The sequence below is a fragment of the Plodia interpunctella genome, chromosome 7 (genome assembly GCF_027563975.2).
Source record: "Plodia interpunctella isolate USDA-ARS_2022_Savannah chromosome 7, ilPloInte3.2, whole genome shotgun sequence".
Taxonomy (NCBI): domain Eukaryota; kingdom Metazoa; phylum Arthropoda; class Insecta; order Lepidoptera; family Pyralidae; genus Plodia; species Plodia interpunctella.
The window spans coordinates 10,145,493-10,167,997 of NC_071300.1; the positions used below are offsets into that span (position 1 = coordinate 10,145,493).

Below are 22,505 nucleotides of genomic sequence, written 5' to 3' on the forward strand. Positions count from 1 at the left end.
GAATATAACCACTCTATGGAGAGAAGGTATGCGCTCTCGTGGATGTAATTCCAGGCGGCTAAGTGATAAAATGCCTTGACAACTGCTGAGAGACGATAAGAACATTCCCAAAGAAGGTTGAATTCAGGCAGGCGGCCGGTCGTAAAAAGATAGCCGACCCTATTTCAGGAATTAGCCTCCCCGCAAAGATTATTAGTAAATTAAAGACACTGCATAGTTTTAAGTACTACTGCAAATTTTTTGAAGAGGAATAGTAAACATTTGTTATTCATTTATTTATCTCGTATGAAACTGTGAACTTGCTCAGACGAGAGAGAGAAAACAATAGTTTGCGTGCGTGACGCAGTGGTAAAGTGCTTGCCTATGAACCGAGAGGTCCCGGGTTCGATCCCCAGTTGGATCATGATGGAAAATGATCTTTTTCTGATTGGCCCGGGTCTTGGATGTTTATCTATATATGTATCTGTTATGAAATATAGTATCGTTGAGTTAGTATCCCATAACACAAGTCTCGAACTTACTTTGGGGCTAGCTCAATCTGTATGATTTGTCCTAATTTATTTAGTTATTTTTATGTATTACTTAAGACTTACAGGTAAGTAACAAATATATAGAAATAATTGTAGGAAACAGAGAGCCAATTAAAAGTCTCCACAAGTAACATAAAAGTAAGAAATTGTCAAATCCAAGCGAGAGTACAGACTGTCACAAGAAAAACCCAGAAGTTATTATATAATAGAAACTGTATAGTAATTTTAAAGAATGAAAAAAGAAACAGATTATTGAAAGGGAATAGGAGTCAAAATGGAAAACATCAAGTGAACAATTAGCTTCTATGAAATGCGAAAGAGTTACTCCGGTGTGTGTGTGTGTGTGTGTGTGTGTGTGTGTGTGTGTGTGTGTGTGTGTGTGTGTGTGTGTGTGTGTGTGTGTGTGTGTGTGTGTGTGTGTGTGTGTGTGTGTGTGTGTGAGTGTGTGTGTGTGTGTGTGTGTGTGGGTGGGTGTGTGTGGGTGTGGGTGTGGGTGTGTGTATGTATGTATGTATGTATATATGTATGTATGTATCTATTCATTTTGTTAAGGGATATGGCAAATCAACTAGTACAGAATAGAAAAAGTGAGGGCGCTGTAGTCACTTTGCTGGCAACACTTGGTGTTTATCGACCACTTAACCATCCCATTAGATATTACAATGAGAAAAAAATGTAGGTCGTTAAAAATCCGTTTTCTACTATCTTCAAGTAAAGTATATTATATCCTTTGATATATTATTAGAAAAAAAAAATGTAAAATTGTTTCTTACATTTTTTTTACCAATAATGGTAAGCTCTTCTGGCATCATAGGGACCAACACTGTTCAAATGAGTTTCTTTCGGCATTTCTTCTCACCAGTGGTCGTTCCGAAATGCCAGTAGTTTGTATCCTGTGGGAAATTACTATTTATTATAAAAATTGACGTGAAAAAGTGCCTGTGAAGGTCTAATTTCTGAATAAATTATTTGAATTTGAATTTGCACTATACGGATTGAAGTTACTGTCTGTCGTCTGTTTAAAGTATAAACTATATTAACTGATTGTTCTTACTGACTGTCTGTAAAGAGACAGTAACCGTAACACATTTGGTTCTGCACAGAAGAAATCGTATGTTTTCAAAAGTTCGCCAGTGACCTTCGCGGTAGAGTGTGCAACATGTGGCGCCGCCAGTGAGTGGATGGTACAGCTCACACCGACCTTATTACACGTACGACAGACCAATGTGCGTATTTTTGGTACTAGTGAGCGTGGCCTCACTGTTCCGTTACGTTAAGTTGCACACTCTCGGCGCAGCCTTTGTGTTGTTGTTCACATCATAGTAACTGGACATGGGACAATTTTAATTGACAACAAAATTGAAAACAAATCGTCATCTTAACCCACTGCCGTCCACTGATATCGTAGGGTATCGTATGTAAAGAGAGACCTATGCTCGAATCAAATTACAACACATTATTAGCGACAGAAATACATACATACACACATATAGATGTCGGTTCAAAGTCAAAGGTTATTTTCAGAAATCAGACCTTCGCAGGTTCTTCACAACGTCAATTGTTTTCATTCATGCTTGCGGTAACTACATATTCATATAACTTTTCGAATATCTTGCATACAAATGTCAAAAGTTTCTTGATACGAATGCTATATATGTCGCAATCGTTTAATTTAAAAAAGGACGATGATTCAAGATTCACATTGTGAAGCAATTGTTTTCACGAAAACGCACATTTTAATTCAATCGACGCCGCCTTTCAATTAACACGATTACGAGAATACAATTAATCGAATTAAGTTTATGTCGAACGTAATGCGGGTGTTTACATGGCTGTATACGTATGCACCAGCTAGCATTTTCCATTTTTATTTAAATACTAATGTATTTTGGAAAATAAATTTTATCGTAGGAGCTACTAGAGTACACGTTTCGTTTACAAAAAACGTAAGTAAAAGCGTAAGCGTTTGTCAAAGCGAATTATAGTGTTATATAGTATATTAATTATATTTAAGGTATATCTATTACAATAGGTATAACTTAGTGTAATGTATAGCTTTTTTATTTACAGAATCCCAACGAATCCCAGTCCCAACCAATATTATAAATGCGAAAATAAGTTTGTTCACCTCTTCACGCATTATATACTAGACATTTGAGAAATTTTGTATACGGGTAGAAAATAACTTTTTATCCAGAAATTGCCACGGGAGCGAAGCCCCGGGGCGCAGCCAGTTTGTCATACAATTTAAATAACACATTTTCCAATAACTATCTTTTTTTTTTTTTTGGAAAATTGATATTTTACCCTGATTTTTAATTGCAATAAAATACTACAAAACGATGAAGTCTTAAAATTAAACACAATAATATTCCCCAATTAAGACGTCACATGTTTAAATGGCATTTCCTTGTTGTCAGTAATTTTTCATTCTGAGTGGATAAATTTAGCAGCGTTTAACCGTTGGCAGGTATTTCGTCAAAGCGAACGTTTTGATGACCTCGTTGGCGCAGTGGTAAAGTGCTTGCCTCTGAACCGAGAGGTCCCGGGTTCGATCCCCGGTCGGGTCATCATGGAAAATGATCTTTTTCTGATTGACCCGGGTCTTGGATGTTTATCTATATATGTATATGTTATAAAATATAGTATCGTTGAGTTAGTATCCCATAACACAAGTATAGAACTTACTTTGGGGCTAGCTCAATCTGTGTGATTTGTCCTAATATATTTATTTATATTTGTATTTTACTCTGTTACAGGTAAGCCTACTTCAAAGGCATTTCATGTATGTTGGTAAAGTAAGTGTTTATCAGCCACATTTTAATACTTCTCAATACTTCTATACTTGTTTGGTATACAATATGAAATGTCAAATTTACTGGCCTACGCACACTATTTTATCGTATGCGTAATAATTTTCACACTCTAGTAATCTCTCGGTCTACATTTTTAAGCAGGTGTTTATTGCGAATTTGTTTATTTATCATTGCAATATTCGGGATGAGTGTGGCAACACTCACAACATACGATAGCATAGGTCATAACTCAGGATTAGGCACGTGAGCGCTAATACCCCACGAGGGGTCATTTCTAGGCAAACGTATATACCGTTCGGCTGTCATACGTCAGTGCAGTGCCATAGCAATAAGAAATCTAAAGCCATGACATAAATGTCAGTTTCAAATGCGTAAGGCGTCAGCTAAAATTGTACAAGTTTGGCGACCTCGGTGGCGCAGTGGTAAAGTTCTTGCCACTGAACCGAGAGGTCCCGCGTTCGATCCCCGGTCGGGCCATGATGGAAAATGATCTTTTTTCGATTGGCCTGGGACTTGGATGTTTATCTATATATGTATTCGTTATAAAATATATTATCGTTGAACTAGTATCCCATAACACAAGTGTCGAACTTACTTTGAGGCTAGCTCTAGCTAGCAGCTAGTCCTAATATATTTATTTATTTATTTTCAGTGCCAATACATATGACCATGCTAAAATTGGTCACTTATGGGTGTTCGATGCTTCATATTGCAATTTATATTATACCAAACACATTATTTCGTTATTTTTGTAGTAATTTATGTATTATTTTTTAATTTATCAGACAATATAATTATATGTATATATTCATTCGGTATAGCCAGGTATATGAAATTATCAAGCTCTACGGGAGCAAAACCACACGGCCTAGTTAATTAAAATACATACGTTTGTACCCGGCAATAGGTTTTATTTCATACGAGTTTTATATGAGTGCACCTTCTGTGGGTTGTACTATTAGTTACTCTATGGCGACACAAAGATATGCGGTAGTTGGACGCTAATTAATTTGGCGAACGAATTACAAATTTTACGAGTCGCTCGTTAAAGCCGTCGAGTTAAGTAACGAATGGATTGGATAACAAATTATCCTAATTCAATATTCTCATCTACGCCGAAATTGAAATTCTGATAAGTATATTTTATTATACAATGTCGATATTTTTGAGATTTATTTGTTTCACCAGTCAGTCAGATAAATCTCCCTGAAGGCATTTCCCAGTTAGCCCTCTCCAAGAACATTGAAACATATTTTTAAACCTATATGTTCGAATAGGTTACATATAATGTAGGCTGTCAGATACTTTATTAGCAGGCGGTGAAACAGGCACTTACTCTGCGCAAGCGCAATGATATTATTGTAAATTTCTTAATATGCTACATTACATTTTGGTCAATTACATACACTCTTTTTGATATATTTCTTTATTTATAGTATACTACAACTGCACAAAATACAATTTAAAATTACTATAATAATAAATAATATAATAATAAAATTACTATACTAATAGGCAGACTTAATAAAAAAATATATATTATATTATTTACTTTTAGGATTCGGTACACATAGCATTCTCTCTGTATGAATGTATGGTTGACTGTAAGATAATGCTTTTAGGAAGTCCACCTTTTGTAGTTTTATTAACTGTATTTTGTGCAAAAACATGTAAATAAATACATTTAAATAAATAAAAGTGCTTAATATGTTAGCTCGTTTTTAAAGAGCATTTATAACCATATGGGATTTGATATTATAGAAACGGCGTAGGTAAAATCAACAAACAAAGCGCATTTTTTTCAGATTCGTATCCTACTCCATACAAGTTTGTATAACAATCTGACTCATATACCTATAGTACTTTTCATAGACCACCACTTGTTTCCGGTGAAGGAAAACATCGTGAGGAAACCTGCACACAGTAGCGGACAGGTTAGTTCACTAGTGTGTATGCGAGTACCTGCCACTAGATGGCGGTAAGTAGTCGTAAAGTCATGTCAGATGCCTTTAGGGGACGTGAATAAAATCTGACACCAGTGTTAGCAATAACACACTCGATATGATGACGATGAGACCAATTTGCACTTGAATATGACATTATTTTTGCTAAGTCAAAGCAAAAGTTCTAAGTTGACAGATAAGCAATAGTTTGCAAAGAGCAGTGTCACACACAATTTTACGGTTATTAAAATTCCTCTCTATTATGAAACTCGTGACTCAATCAAAACGTATGGAATATTTTAAGTATCTCTGATTTTTATAATTATTTATTCGTAATAATAATATATTAGGACAAATCACACAGATTGAGCTTGCCCCAAAGTAAGTTCGAGACTTGTGTTATGGGATACTAACTCAACGGTACTATATTTTATAACAAATACATATATAAATAAACATCCAAGACCCGGGCCAATCAGAAAAAGATCATTTTCCATCATGACTCGACCGGGGTCGAACCCAGGATCTCTCGGTTCAGTGACAAGAACTTTACCACTGCGCCATCGAGGTCTTTATTTCATAATACTATTGTCACCTATTTGTGATTAATTTATTCGATAAATTTGTGTCCAGAAAGTGTCTAAAACAATTGGGTAACTAAATACCTCCTGCTTGTTATTCCCGCTCTCTTAAGTTTCTAATACATTTATTTTCTAAACCGAACAGTTTGCGCGAGAGACACTTCCAAATGGTAAAATGTGTTGCCCCCAAACTAACTTCTAAAATAAGAGAATGATAAAACTAAAAAATATATATATATATAATATTATGCACATTACTATGTAAACTTCCACACGAAAATTGGTTTGAACGAGATTCTAGTAAGTAATTTTTTTTATACTTCATAAAATTTAAACCGCAATACGGAACCCTTCATGGGCGAGTCCGACTCGCACTAGGCCGCTTTTTTTTTCATTTTGCATAGGCACTTGCATTCCTCTCAGTTATCAAAGGTTAGTTGAAGAGTATAACTATCGTCATTATTGTTTAAATACATCATAAACGTATTCTGTCTTAGATTGTGGTAAGTCAAGTGATTGGTGTCCATTCTAATCTATTCTAAGAACAACGTGTCTGTTCTTAAGTCTGATGAAACGACTAACATCTTTGTGAAACCAACAACTAACTAACATTAATTTAACTAATTAACTTTGGGAATTTCGGGATAAATATGGCTACCTTATGTGTTATTCCCGTTAATCCGTCAAGTGGATTTTGCGTGATCTTTCACACACACACACACATACACATACTCACAAATTTATATTTTAACGAACTACATTTTTTGTAATAGCAATACCAAATAGAATTTGGTATTATTAATTGGTTGATAAACTCCCAGTGTTGCCAGAAAGTAGGAGGCATCGCCCTCATTTATTTCCTTCATTTCCTTGACAGACATTTACCATTTTTTAAATATAAATTTATGGTTTGTTACTCAACAAACCATAAATTTATATTTAAAAAATGGTAAGACCTTCTGGCATAATAGGGACCAACACTGTTTGAATGAGTTTCTTTCGGCATTTCTTCTCAGCAGTGGTCGTTCCGAAATGCTAGTAGTTTGTAGCTTTGGTAAATATAATTTAATTTAGAATATGACGTGAAAAAGTGCCTGTGAAGGCCTAATTTCTGAATAAATGATTTGATTTTGATTTTGAACCTTATTGATATACATACGTTAGTATGGAACGCAAGTACCATTTGTCATTTATTTATAGCATACGAAAACATTCGCCATACTAATAAAATTATGTTAATTAGCTTTCAAAATGGCCTGTACACTAATTGTTATCAAAAACAAAATCTATATGTTTTGCAACCGCCACGCGTACCTCGTGAAAGGTACTGTCGAGCTGGACAAAATAAAACTAAACTTTTTTACTTATCCATCATTTACGTTGAGCAATTTAACAATGCAAGAGCCATTAATATGTGTACACATAACGCTGTGTGTACACGAATGTACGGTTTTAAAGAAGCATACATATTAAATAGTAGTAATTGAATTTTTGTTTGGTTGTTGTGAAGATAGAATTCATTTTTAGGATTCTGTGCTTAAAAAAGTAAAAATGGAATTCTTATAAGATCACTTCGTTGTGCGTATGTCCGTCCGTCTTTCAAGACCATCTTTCTCATAAACACGTATATGTAGTAAGTCAATATTTATATCAAACTAGCAGTTCACCGGGGCTTAGATTTCTTGGGAAATTTGAGATAAAATGTACTCTCATATTCCGGGATATACTTATTTTAAGTATTTTATCCATATACCAAATCATCGTCATCGAAATCCATTTAGTAGATTTTGCGTGCTTGAGTAATAAACATCCTTACACATATATAAACTTTCGCATTTTTGTGATATTAGTTCGAAGCCGAATACTCGGCCTATTTCTATAGTAATTTATAAAACAATTGAACAAATATGTATCCTATGCTTAAAAACAAGATGAATTTTATTCATTCCAAAATACTCTCATACCTCATTGTTTTAAAGTATCTTTTTGTTTAGACAAAGGTAGTTAATGGCTTGTTGCAGTATTTATGTTAGTATCTTGTCTCACTTGATGTCTATGGTTGAATAGTTATGCTTTTGTTTTTGTAAGGATTCGGTGCGTTTCGTTAGTAAAACCGCAATACCTTATTATGTCCATTGGGTGATTTGATGAATTCTGTCTACCGCATTGATACGATTTTGTGGTCACCTTACGCTGTTTTTGAAATAAATAAATAAATAATTCTTTATTTATATGTCAGGAACAGTGTTATTAAACTATGTTCGTGACTTATTTAAAATCAAAACATTTATTCAGAAATGAGACTGATGATTCACAGGCATGTTTCACGCACTCAAATCATTAACAAAATCGTTTGTTACTAATTTCTGAATTTTTTGTGACAAATTATTTTTACAGACATACGGACGAATTACACGTGGCAGGTATATTTCTCTTTTTGAAGTAAAAAAAAGAAATGATGGATCCCTAAACTGGAATTATTTCTGCCGTAATATTTTCTATTAATAGATTTTTGAACCTAACATTTTATTGTTTCTTATTATTATTTTAGAGCGATTCAGGACAAAATCCTCCCTCCATTCGTTCCATTTGTTTCGGTTCTGTGTTAAAGTTTTACAATTCCTACGGAACCTCTTCCCATTCATATCGTCTTCTAGCTCTTGGCTTTCCCGGTCTCTAGCTGCTTCCTCAGCCGCTGAGCATCGAAGCCACGGGACCGCCTTTCGCATGGTCGTCGGCATCCCTAGCTGTTAGTTTGATTATACTAATCATTTAACTATGGAAACGGGGCGAGAGACATTGCGAGAAACGTGATGGGACAATATGTAGGAAACGGTACGAGATCCCTGGCGGGAGCGGGATTTGGACAAGTTGGGACGAAACAGGTAGCGGGAAACAGGAAGTTGAACTAAAGATGAGAAAAAATACGAATTTGAATCATATTATGTTTACCAGTCTTACAGAGTACGCGATAAAAGAATGACCGAGATGTTACTATGAAATTAACGCGGGCGAGGCCGCGGGCAAAAGCTGGTTAAACTATAAACAGACATGTACTTATATAGTTGGTCTGTGGTTGGTCTGCATGAGCCCTCTATCGTCAAACTGGAGAACTAACAGGCGTAATTTATACTTTCTAAAATCTACACATTGATATTTTCTTAATCCGTTATTGCTTTATAGCCTTTTATTTTCATTGGATTACTGCAGATGGCGCGAATATCGCGTTTTTTATTTTTGCGAAAGACGTCGTCTTCAGATTAATGTTAGAATTATAATTGTTTCGTCATACAAGGAGCTTCTAGTAGTTCGAGTAATTTAATTGTCTGTCTCTTCATTACGTGTCCTGGTTGCATGCCCGGCTGTGATGCCCTGAAGCTCAGTATCCGTGTAAAATTCAGCATTATGTCCTGATGTTAACCCGCTTAGGGAATTCTGTTGTTGCCTATCAAAGCTGATCTTATCCCTTATTGACAAATTCGAGAGGTTAGATATTCTTGTATTGAAATACTTTTGATCATATTACATATAGTTAGTTATTTTATTTTGAGATTCGATACATATGTTAAAGTGTACGAATATTTATTTTTACTTCAATAACCTCAAGTTTCCCATTGAATTGAGTAGAGTATGATTTATTAAACACACAGAACCTATTTTTTACAATACATCTTCTTCTTTTCGTTATTAATATTTATATTGTTTAAGACTCACTTAACTCCACATGTCCCCAGAGCATTCGGGACTATGAAGCCGCGAAACCCGGGAAAAAAATCGTGAAATTTTAAAGATTCGTCTGGCTTTTAAAGGTTCGTATTACTGGCCGCCTGGTGAGCGTAGAATCGCAAGCAAGCATCCTAAAATTAATATATACTGCGAAAGTAAGTTTGGTAGTTCGTTACCTCTTCACGCTCTATCTAGTCAACCAATCACCTTGAAATTTTTCATACATGTAGTTTGAAGTATGAAGAAGGACATAAAGACATGGGGTACCTTTAAATTATCACGAAAAAAAAAACGCGTGCATAGCTTTAAACATAACGTCGCCATTACTAATTAAGCAAGATTATTTAAATAATTTGCTTTAAGATAAAGACTATCAACCATCACAATCTCCACAATATTGAATGTAATACCAAATTATCTTTTTCTGCAACGATCTTATGTGATTGCTGAAACAATAAACAATACTCTTTGTTCTCGTAGTAGGTTCATAAGTTGTATACAAAATAATATTACATTTACAATATGCTCAATGGAATACCGCAACTTCCAACATATGTTTACTGTGAAAGGAGTGCGTGAAATTTTTCGATTTTATCAATTGATCCGTCAATTTGATAAATGTATGTCCAAAATTAAAATTTTTGTATGTTTGGAAAGGAACTCATTTCATATATCTAACACTGCAGATAAAATTAAAAAAAAAAACATAAAAAAACACAACATATTGATGTCTACTTGTAGGATTGTTCGTTTTAGGAATACTAAAGATTTATTATCCATTTATATACCAATACTTGTAGGTAAATTCCTCTCTCATTCTTCCACGACGCATCCGTAGTCGACCCGGCCACATTTAGCCGTTCAGAGAACAACTCTCTTTTCTCAACTTCGGTTATTCGTAGCTGTGATATCCAAACTCAAGGTTTATCATAAAATAAATTAGCCTTTATTTTTATAATATTTGGCTACAATTTTAGAACTGGCCTGCCTGGCGTCAACCATCCTTGTGAATGCTACTGCTACCTATCTACTGTTAAGGCTTGGTTTCCCTTAATAGGGTACGATATCCACGGAAGGATATAGAGTGGTCCTATTCTAGGACGGGGTTCACACATATTTTTTTTCACACAAAAAAAAAATAGGTATATCAAACAACATCAAACATTTGCACCAATTAGTGTTCATTCATACAACCAGCAATCGTGGGTCGGTTACTGTGTTGCTCCAAAAAGGTTGACCTTTACAAGTTACGTTACGTAAAGATCAAACCGCATCATAAACGACTGCGCAAACTGTGGAACACGGTCTATTTATTTTTATCTTTCGACTGCCGAAAACAGTATAATTTCGGATTTATTAATTTGTAAGAAATTCTGTATACAGTTGCTTCATTCTACAATATAATTCTCAAGTATATAATATATGTATGTATTGTTAAAATCTTTATGTTATCTCGAGAATTGAGGTTACAAATATTATAATATTTCGGATAATCTAGTAGGATGAGTAAGTAGGATTATTTTATTTTAAACTAGATATTTCCCGCATTAGTCGCAACATATATCTATTCCAAATTTCATCGAAATCTCTCCAACAGTAAAAGCGTGGTAGCCAGACAGACTTACGCATTAATAATATTGTACGTATGTGGATGGTAGCAATACTGAATTATATGGCGATAAAAATTTTTGTACTGTTTTTATATATGACGTTAATTGAAAATTTAAATAATATCATTGAAATGTATCAAGTCCAAAGTTAGATGTTTCCTCATTGGCTAGATTGTCTCGCGCGCAAATAAAAGATAAAAATATTGTAACTATTATACAATCAACCACCACGGCCATGCAGCGTGAAGGTCACCCATTGTGTCCGCAGACACTCTTTACGTTCCTTAACCTTTCAATTTCCTAACAAATAAAACAGGAAATCTTTTCGATTTTTTTTTATTTTCATGTCTTTTAGTTTTTACATTCGACTTAATCTAAGGTAACCTTTTATATCACTACGTACACGTACGCTCATACTTACATGACATGATTTTTTTATATAAATATACAAAAATTATGTTCTGTTGCTTGTGTCCCGGCCCAAAGGCGAGGTGGTAGTGCTCCCTGATTTTTGGTGGATGAACACTCTGTGACTATCCTAATATTATTCTAATGGCTGTAGTAGTTGCCTCCAAGGGTGAGTTCTGAGCTGTATCCCTGGCCGTGTCCGTAGGAGCCCACGACGACTGGGACCTTAACTGGGACTGGCACCGGCCTTTCCACTTCGTAAGCGACGGGCCTCTCGACGGCGACGGGCACGGGTCTGTCCACTGGGACCTTGACGGGAACGGCATAGGGCCTCTCGACCGCATAGGGCACGTGTTTATAGACTGGGTAAGGCTCTGGGACTGGGACCTTCACGGGGACGGCCACGGGCTTCTCAACTGGGACGGCGTAGGGCCTGTCTACTGGGACATGCACTGGGACGGCCACGGGCTTCTCGACTGGCACGGCGTAGGGAACTGGCTTCTCAACTGGGTAGGGAGCTGGCACATGGACTGGGTAGGGCCTGTCGACGGGGACCTTGACGGGAACTCCGACGTGCTTGACGACGGGGTATGGCTGAGGAACTGGTACTTTAACTTCGACGGGGTATGGCACGTGTTTCTCCACGGGGTAGGGTTGGGGCACTGGAACCTTCACGGGGTAAGGCACGTGTTTCTCGACGGGGTAAGGCTGGGGCACGAGTACCTTGACGGGGTAGGGCCTGTCGACGGGCACGTGGACGGGGTAAGGCACCTTCTTCTCAACTGGGTATGGAGCAGGTACGTGGACGGGGACTTTGACGATCTCCTTCACGGGATATGGCACGTGTTTGACGACCTCGTAGGGCTGTGGCACGGGGACCTTGACGGGGTACGGCACGGGGCGTTCGACGGGGTAGGGGACGTGTCTATCGACGGGGTAGGGGACGGGGACTCCCTTGACGAGGGTGACGGTCCTGGTGACGTCGTGGTGTTCACCTAGGTTGATGGCACCGTATCCTGAATAGGCTGCAACGGGGCTTTCATCGATGACATTGTAGGCTCCTCCGACAGAGCCGGAGCCGATGTAGCCGAGATCTAGGCCGCTGATACCGTAGCCATAGCCGAGGTTAAGGAGACCGCGTTTGTCCAGCTTCTTCTCCAAAGGCTCGGCCTTCTTCTCTGTCGTCTTCTTCTGGCTGGCAGCCGCTGCGGCTACCAGCAGGAAAACTAAGCAGATCTGTGGAAAATGTGTCATTTAGTTATCTGAATCAAAATTATTTCATCACAGGACAGAACTGAATCAAAAGAATGTGTACTATATATAGGCCTTTGCCCAGCAGTGGGACTCCTGATGACTTTAAGTAAATAAATATAACAAATGTAAGAGTTATGTGAAAGTTTATTGTATAAGTAAAATATTGAAGTAAGAAAATTATCTAATAGCATTTCGGGTGGTCTGCTATGTCTAGACTAAATCGTTCTCACATAGTTTAGCCGATTGATGTAACTATTAAGTACAACTTAACACCGACTTGGACAACAAATTTACTTGAATCATAAATTTTAAACGCGTAATAGTTGATACGCTTCATTTGCCTCATAGAACAACAAGTTTTAGTCGGAAACTATTAAAAAAGTACTCGATTTTTTTCATATCAATTATCATATTTTGATAATATTTAAACTTTTTTTCGTAATCTATAACGTTGATTTGAATAATTACTTTTCCTTCCTTACTTTCCTTGCACTAGCCATCAAAGTCGTTAACAAGAACATCTTATATATGTCATTTTCGAAATATTATTCTCAGAATGCACTTTATAAACGCGGAAAGGATTTTCGCAAGTGAAACACTAATCGATGCAAGTATGCCATTAGCTAGGATAATAGGATTGAATCCCACCGGTGTATAAGTATTGCAAATGGTTGCTCTTGCGCAAGTCGGTTCGCAACTCCCAGCGCTGCCGTGTTTGGACTTTGATGACCCATTTGAATAAAACCTTTACTTATAGCTCACTACTTCTATATTCATAATATAATTATATTAATTCAATTTAGAATTTCAATGTTTATTTCAAACTAATTATGATTAATACTGGACTATCAATTATAAATGAGAAAATGTGTTTTTGTTCTTCTTTCACGTCGTTTTTTAATGTGGAGAAAGTTAAACCATTGAAAATGATGTAGGCTACTTTTTGCTTATTTATACATACGGTTCAAAGGGTTAAAGTAGCTAAAGCAATTGCCTTGTCATTAGCTTCATTAAGGTGTTCTGTGGAGCAGACGGAGGAACAGTTTTGGCAAGAAAAGAAGCTATGGATTGAACCCACAGACATAAGTCTGTGTTATTACACAGACTTATGTCTGTGGGTTCAATATTAAATATTAAACCACTCTCAGTCACATAAAACATTTCAACTATTATTTGTCTGCTTTTTCTACTCGAAAAGAAGAAGACGTTAAGGGAGAGAAACAAGAAAAAATATTTAATATTTTTTATGATATCCTTAAGCGTATTGTTTTTGCTATTTCGTTAATAAGTAACGGGTGACTAATAAACAGAAGTGACAATTTAGCAACGCCTCTCCAACTCACCGTAGGCATGCGAGATTTGACAGTAATGTGAGAAAAGTTGCCCAATGTGCCTAATTTCATTTCATTGTAATTGCAAAAGACGCAAAAAATGTTTATCATTTACTTCTTTTAACGTTTTGCAGAGTTTTTAAAATTTTGTAATTATACCCGATCTCCTCCTTGCTTCTTCTGGCTTCGCTCGGATAAAAATATAATAAATTATACCCCTATTGGTGAAAACCGCATTTAAATCCGTACAGTAGTTGTTGATTCTATCGCGAACAGACAGACAGACGCGTTAGAGGACTTTTTTTATAATATTTATGGATTAGATCGATTTAAGCTCGGCGTATTATCACATTTTAATTTTTTTTTCGATTAAGATGAATTCGTTTTTTTTTTTAACTGATGACATTTTAACATATCATTTTATATATTCCAATGAAGAGCAGTTATATATCCTTTGGAAATGTCACAAGAATCGTTAAATAGATACAGATGACCGTGAGCGATAATTCATATTAACATAAGTATTCTAATTAACTTGTTTTAATGTTGAATTAAATTTATTTTTTAGAAGAAAATTATATAATAATAAATAAATAAATAAATAATAAATAATAAAAATGTTTATTGCCATAAAAGATTACATGTTACAGATTATTTGTATCGAAACTAACACGTAAGAATCTAAACAAGAAAGAGAACATGCAAATCCGATTGTTATTAACAAAGGTTCCCACACTAGGCTTAGCCTGTCTCGTGGATAACCTTATAGTATATAATAGGTCATTGGTTTTAAAAAAGTATAAACAGTAAATCCTTGAGAATATTTCAATAGATATATGGTAAAATTTATATATACACAGTCGCTGAAATATATAGTTTGCCTGCCATGGATGACTCTGTCGCGTCTATCTGTCTGTTCGCGATAAACTCAAAAAGTACTGCACGGATTTTCATGCGATTTTCACCAATATATAGTGTGGTTCCCGAGTTAGGTTAAGGTGTATAAATTTATTATATTTTTACCCGAGCGAAGCAGGTATATAAATATAAAAAAACATACGTTTTTTTTAATGAAATATAACTTTGATGATATGAAGGAAACAAGTTAAAATTATTACATGTATATTTTTCACAAGAATTGTACAATATTCTGCATGTAGGTCCAACGAATGCGGAACAGAAACTTGACAGCCTTGCAAATTAATTGGATCAAAACTAAATGTTAACTCAAACCGAACAAGATAAAACGTCACCTGAACGCCTGATTCATTACATTATAACGCGACAGTGTTGTAACTTCCTATATTTAATAAATGATTAATTACATTAAGGTAAGTACAATTAAGTTACATAATAATGCACCTAAAGAGAGCTGGTTTCATGGACAGTTCGAAGAGGAGAAAAATTAGTAAAGCGGACCCTGGGTTCCGATGCTTTATAGCTGCGGAAGTAACCAAGAAACTCGCTCAGAAGATCGTATCGTTTAAAAAGTAAAATTATAAGGTACTATATGTTGCCCGGGGCTTCGCTCTCGTGGGAATGTTGAGATAAAATAGAGCCTATAGCAATCTTGGATAATGTATCATTCCAATGGTGAAATTTTTAAAATCGGTTCGGTTGTTTCCGAGTTTACCCGCCTCAAACTCACAAACGCTTACGTAATAATAATAGCATAGATTTTCGAAATCGTCATTAAGAAAAAAAAAAAGAGTTAAATTTTCCATCAATTTTGATGTCCCGATGCACGAATTTGGAGTATGTATCATAATTATGACCTAAGACAATTTTCTTTACTTTTGCAAACATACAATTAATTTGCTATAAAGCCACAAGAGTGTCCACACAGCTATATCAGCCACGATAGCCATCGGAGTGTTGCAACTCTCCCACAGAGGGTATTGTGTTCTGTTCCCATGGGCCATGGGCTTATTTTTGAAACGGCGATAATTGGTCTGTTTTTCACGTCTTGCCAAAGTCTGTGCTGCAATATTTCATAGTACTTTACTTGTATCGTTTACGTCCATTCTTCGTCTTGTCTAGTCGAAAAGGTTAAGTATAGCAACTATTCTATTTATTTTTTATATTATATCGGGTCCAGATTATCATTGGCTACATAATTATAAAAATTTATTTATTTCATTCAAACTTTAAAAAACACAAATACAAAAATGCCGTTTTATAAATAAAAATAAAAAAGGAGGCAACGTGCCCAGTATACTGGCAGCGTTGCCCCGTTGTATAGCGAGACTTACACGCTGAGCAAAAAAGCTGCCAGCCCTCGAGTCTCCTGTTGCCTCCACGAGGCGCGTCGTTATTTCTATTAAAAATAGCCTTGCTTCAGAACCCCAAGGATCCATCGTTTCAACAGCAAAAGATAAAAAATAATAATAATAATTAAATTGGTAATAATTACTTTGAATAACAAAATTGACGATTTGTATTCAAAAATAATATTAATAGGGGAAAATTGAGAATGGAGAGTTATTTAATTTTAAAGTTACTGTTTGTTATAACTGTCAATGTTATTTGTCAAGCTTGTTTCATTATCAAAAATGACGCATGAGTTTTGAAATTTCTTATTTCTGTCATAAATTTATCCACTTTATGTGCTAAAACTACTACTTACTTCATTAGTTTTAATACTAAACAAACTATGCTCTCATAAATACATAATTAGTATAAGCAATAAAACGGATTAACCATTCCATAACCTCTCAATCGACCGGAACGTAACCAAACGTAACAACGAAGTCACGATATTATGTAGCGTGAGATAGTAGATTCGCGCTGTTTTTTTTTTTTTCGAATAACGCGAATGCAGATTTTGCATCGTATTGTTGCCCTAATAAAAATAAAGTATTTTTACAAAAATATCATTTTTGCAACGAGCCTTAATAATAATTTTCTAAGTGATCTTTTTCTCTATTCAACGCAACAAAATTTGAATGATTATGACACCGTCGGAGCCGTGCGGTTCCCCAGGCGCAACACCTAGCCTGGCGGGAAGATCTTCCCTTTGTGGCGGTCGAGCATAATCACCTAGCTCCCGCTACAATATTTTCTGATTAATAGTATTTTTTTATTTTGTGTTTATGAACTTTTTTTTCAGTTATTGACATTGAAAGAACTTCTTTAGAATTCGCAGCGGGAGTCTATCTGGCGATTAAAAGGTATTCCGGATAAAGTATTAGTATCACGATTCAGTGAAAACTGTGACCGGGTCGTACACCGCTCGTAAAATTTACTTGTTATGCTCACAGTTATATGTGACATCATAACGCTTTCCACATATCGCGTAAACAGGAACGTTATTTGAGACACGTGCGACGTTCTGTAATCTTGATAATTGTAATTGATAGTTGTTGCTCTAATTTTTAATATGAAAAAAATAGTTTCCTTTTTATTTGAAAGATAGTGTTCTTAAAGGTACCATTTATTCTTTTTTTGAGCGTTTTTTTGTAAAAAAAGTTAGCGACCAGTACCAACCGACTAAAAAAGCTAATTTTATATTATATGCAATACCGTATAGTAATGATATGAATATACATACTACATTAAAGGTAACTAAACTGTCTATCAAATGGGCTATTTACATACTCAGTATTTAACATCATTAGATGTACAAATCGTCCACAAATTATGGCAATCAGCAGAAAAGAGATCGCCAGATTAAGTTGCCGGGATGGAGTTTCTTACTCACTGGCGTTTCGCAACTTTTTATGTCGCATGTACGGTCTACAGCACATCAAGTTACACTATATTAACTTCTATCGCGCGGTAATAGTGGCGTTTTGCAATGAATTTGTGTAAGTTGATGTGCTGTTGACTGTACACGTTGTATTGTCGGGCCAACGCACATTGCTTATTTTCAATTAGAGTCAACGTATAATTAATTGAAATTCAAAATTCTTTATTCAATTTAGCATGATTTACATAACCTATTAACGCCAAAATGTACTTAAAACTAAGTTTACTGTAGACTTTTAAAGCGCAGGTGAAGAAGAAGCGGCGCATCAAACTCCACCGCAGCCTTTTCTCCAGAGACGTCAATTGACAAAATGTGGATTTTATAAGTTGTCAGAATGGCCTAAACCTTTATAGACACTACCTAATATGAAATGATAACTAATATTTTGATATCCCAAAAGTCACTTCATAGCAACGGAACAGTATAGTAAAAACAAAATGTTTTTTGAAAATTGCTACCTATTTTATTTCCACGCATGCTACAAACAAATATATTTTTATCTTTCCAAGTAAAAACATTCTAACGAGCAACTTCTTAACATATAAATGTAAGTTGACCCACTGTATTGAAACGATGCGTACTTATCGATGCGGGAAATGACTTCATTCAAGTTTACGACATAATTTTGCATAGCACAGACCAACAGACATAGTACTCGTTTGTGCAACTGTTAGGTAAGAAGCCCATCAATTTAACTTTTATGTTAGGTATTGGTATCAGTATGTTGGTTTTATTTATTTCATTAGATTTGTTAGCTTAAGTTATACAACTTAAGCTAACAAATCTACATACATCAGTATAATATATACATATTATACTACACAAGCGGCCCGCCCCGGCTACGCTCGTATAATGCGGGTTCCAAATTCCTCAGGATCACACTGACTATTAACAAAATTCTCATTATAATTTTAGCGTAGTTTTAAAGATTTAAGCATACATAAGTACAGACAGCTGGAAGCGATTTTGTTTTATACTATGTACTGATTGTATGTATATTTTATATTTGATTTTTAAATGATTTTATGATCAAGGTAAATTAATCATAGAAAACTGTAACATTGATCTAATTAATTAATTGATTAATCTGCCAGCCTTCTGGGAACTTTACCGCACGACGATGGCGATTTAGTGTAATTTTTTTATTTAAATGAATTTAATATTTATTATTTTAGTTTTAATTTTTGATCTAATGATGGTAAAAAAAATAACCCATAAATAAAAATCTTTTTCTACCAAAATTTCCGATATTTTATATCAGAAACAATGTTTCTGATATAAAAAAATATCGGATACAACTACCACTTTTTTTTTGCCCCACCAAAGCACTGTTTATTTATATCCAAGGAGTCTCTAAAGTGTCTTACACTTTTTACACATTATATATATATCACTATGGCAAATTGCCCATATTAATTCAAATAACACAGCAATCGGTACTGGATTAAAATCTAACATTAAAATCATAGATTGCGCAAATCGCAATGCCCCGTTCACCTTAAAAGGTATCCGCAATAGCTCTGGTAGTTCATGAGAAAAACACAAGTATTTCTGCTTACTTGGTCTCTGTCACGTAAGGAACAGGTTTTGTAACATCCCTAGTGCGTTATTGGAATAACTAGTAGATAAATATTTCGAATACTAAATTAATATGTAACATAGATGGCGATTTCTTTATTAGATGACGGGCTGCGGTGTCGCGGCTTATTTCATGTCTTGGAATATATCAATGACGACCTCGGCGGCGCAGTGGTAAAGTGCTTGCCACTGAACCGAGAGGTCCCGAGTTCGATCCCCGATCGGGTCACGATGGAAAATGATCTTTTTCTGATTGGCCCGGGCCTTGGATGTTTATCTATATATGTATAAAATATAGGATCGTTGAGTTAGTATCCGATAACATAAGTCTAGAGCTTAGTTTGGGGCTAGCTCAATCTGTGTGATTTGTCCTAATATATTTATTTATTTAATGGATTTTTTATTTAGGCATTATTTAGTAAACATTTGTCAATATTTAAAACTTAACTACTAATGTATTTACGAATTCATTTTATATTAATAATTTTGTTTAGCAAATTCATAACGAATTAATTTGAATATCTCTATGTTTTTTTTAGTATAAAATAACATATTTCCATTGATTAGATAAGTTGAATTAATATCTATCTGTACTGTTTAAAAAGTTTTAATTGCATCATTTGTTGCACAAAGTAACTAGTTTTATAACACCGCAACTTCTGTGCAGATAAATTCCGTGAATAAGACGTGTGTTTCACGGAAAATCGTACGTTATTAGCCATAACGAAACCTGTTGGTGTGGTATCGTTGATGAAGGCATTTCCTGGATTGTCTTCCTTGTCCAGGTGGATACCATTGTGATGCAACCATGGGAACAATGCACGTGCAGTTGTATAGGATAAGGAGTATTGAACTGTTCGATGGTAGCGCGTTTAGTTTTTCTGATGATGTTCGAAATTTGATTTGTAAAATATTCTTTCAAATTGAATGGAACGTATTTTTTTTTATCAGTGTTTTAGAAGAAATATTAAAATTGTTTTTTTTTTATTCTTTCAAATTGAAAAATGGAACATTAAAATCTATCTTTGTACATTTACGTTTCTGTTTCATAAATTGTAAAATATATAACAAATGAACCTCTAAAAGATCATAAATTTATTTGTACTAAATTGGAAACTAGAGTCAATTAATATTCAATTGTTTGAAATTCCATTGTTGTTAGTCTTAATAAAATATTGATCTATATTTACGAGATATCCAAAGTTTTCATAAAAAATTAAATTATTTAATCAAAATTTCATTATCGATTTAGTTTTTAATGATGACGTATTATATTATTAGGTGTCAAACCATTACGTTAAAGTACCTTAATAAATACATTGGACACTTCAATGGGCTCTAATTCAAAGCAAAACGGATAAAATAACAGAATGACATGATTCGACTCAATAAACTTTACGCACTGAATGACTAAGTACGAACTGATTAACCAGTAAGAATTAACTTAAACTTTTATTAACATAATTTCTATCTTTCCAAGTATTTTTATATATCTTTCAATAACTAAAACTAATTAAATCAAAGTGACAAAGCGTTGACTTCAAAAAAGTGTGTCACATCTCTAATGAATAGTACACTTCAACACTTAATCACTGTTTAGGGACACACTGTTCACTTTTTTGAAGTCATCACTTCACTTCACTTCACTGCACTGGTCACGCACTCACCGTCTTCATAATGCCTCTGGTTGAGTAAGGAATCGACTGGATACAGTCAGATACTAGCCCACAGTTTATATAGGTGGATATTTGTCAAAACTTTCGCTAACCCCCCTAGAATATGGAATATACGCTGCGTTTCATACAACGCGCGAGTCCTTCGCATTTGTTCGAACGTTGGAGGGAGACAGACGCGTCGCGCGATCCAAATTCAAATATTTTTTTTTGTCATTGCCGGCCAGTGATAACTTAAATTTTAATATTTTTTAATTTCAATAATCTATCGATTTCAATATTTGACAAATAAGGTTGTGGTCACACGTCGACCCTATTAATTACTGCATTAGTTTACATAATTAGTTTTCATCATAGTGTTTATTTTCTTATGATTGTGGTACTTGATAGCCATGAGATACTTCGTACTTATTGCTTGAAATCGCTCTTCTATGAGACGTGGCGATTATTGTGGCCCAGTTTTGCGACAAGGATTGTTTCTCAAGCAAAGGAATGTCTTGTATTTTTTAAACGTTGGGCGTACGCATAGCGAAGGTATAATTGCTCGTGTGTATTTCAGTTATTTTCATAGATGTCTCTGATTTACGATCGACAATGATACCTATGTGTTTGTTATCTATCTGTTATTGTTGTCTACTAAATCTTAATTATTTTTTGAGTATACAAATTGAGATAAATGTAATATTATTTTAATAGTGAATATAAAAACAAACTTAATCTTAATTCTTTATTCGTAAGTATTTTGGTAAAACAATTGTACCTTAAATATAAATTAGAGTTCAGTTAAAAATATATTAAATTTGATAAGGTAGGTTTAGATATGTTAAATTTCTTTGGCGTTAAATCAATAATTAATTACTATTACTAGAACTACGACACAAATCATTTAATCGCGGTTCAAATAAAACCGACTGGTTATGTTTATTTTCTTAACTAGGCAGTTAAAATTTCACTATATAAATCCACATATTTGCTCTCCGACCCCGGTTACCATTTTACTTAATTACTTATCATTTCCTTATTGCGAAATAATTATATCTATTTCTAATTAGCAAAACATACATTATATAATACATAATTTTATTATTTACCTAGTTTTATCTTCAATGGGAGACTTAAACATTGGCGTACGAGTGTATACGATGCTAAAAACTGGTTGAAACTGGTACAGTTGAAATTAAACAGAAATATATTTAGGTAAACATATACTCGTATACAGTATCATGACCGTTAGAAATACCTAAAGACTTTTCAGATAGAGATTTAAGTCACATGTTTGATTTTTTAAACCCCGGCGCAAAAAGAGG

General features: G+C 34.8%; 2 protein-coding genes across 2 annotated transcripts in view; one reads left to right on the forward strand and one right to left on the reverse strand.

Moving 5' to 3' along the window:
- The window catches only part of Ance-3, a 171,547-nt gene that overhangs the window by 98,541 nt on the left and 50,501 nt on the right, over window positions 1-22,505 (forward strand). The gene's annotated exons all lie outside the window — the stretch shown is intronic.
- LOC128671099 (uncharacterized) lies at window positions 11,527-21,311 on the reverse strand. The gene is made up of 2 exons (XM_053747259.1): window positions 21,193-21,311; window positions 11,527-12,850 (listed from the first exon to the last, which is right to left on the reverse strand). Exons 1-2 carry the CDS (start codon window positions 21,199-21,201, stop codon window positions 11,756-11,758), a joined length of 1,104 nt encoding a protein of 367 aa, XP_053603234.1. The 5' UTR covers window positions 21,202-21,311; the 3' UTR covers window positions 11,527-11,755.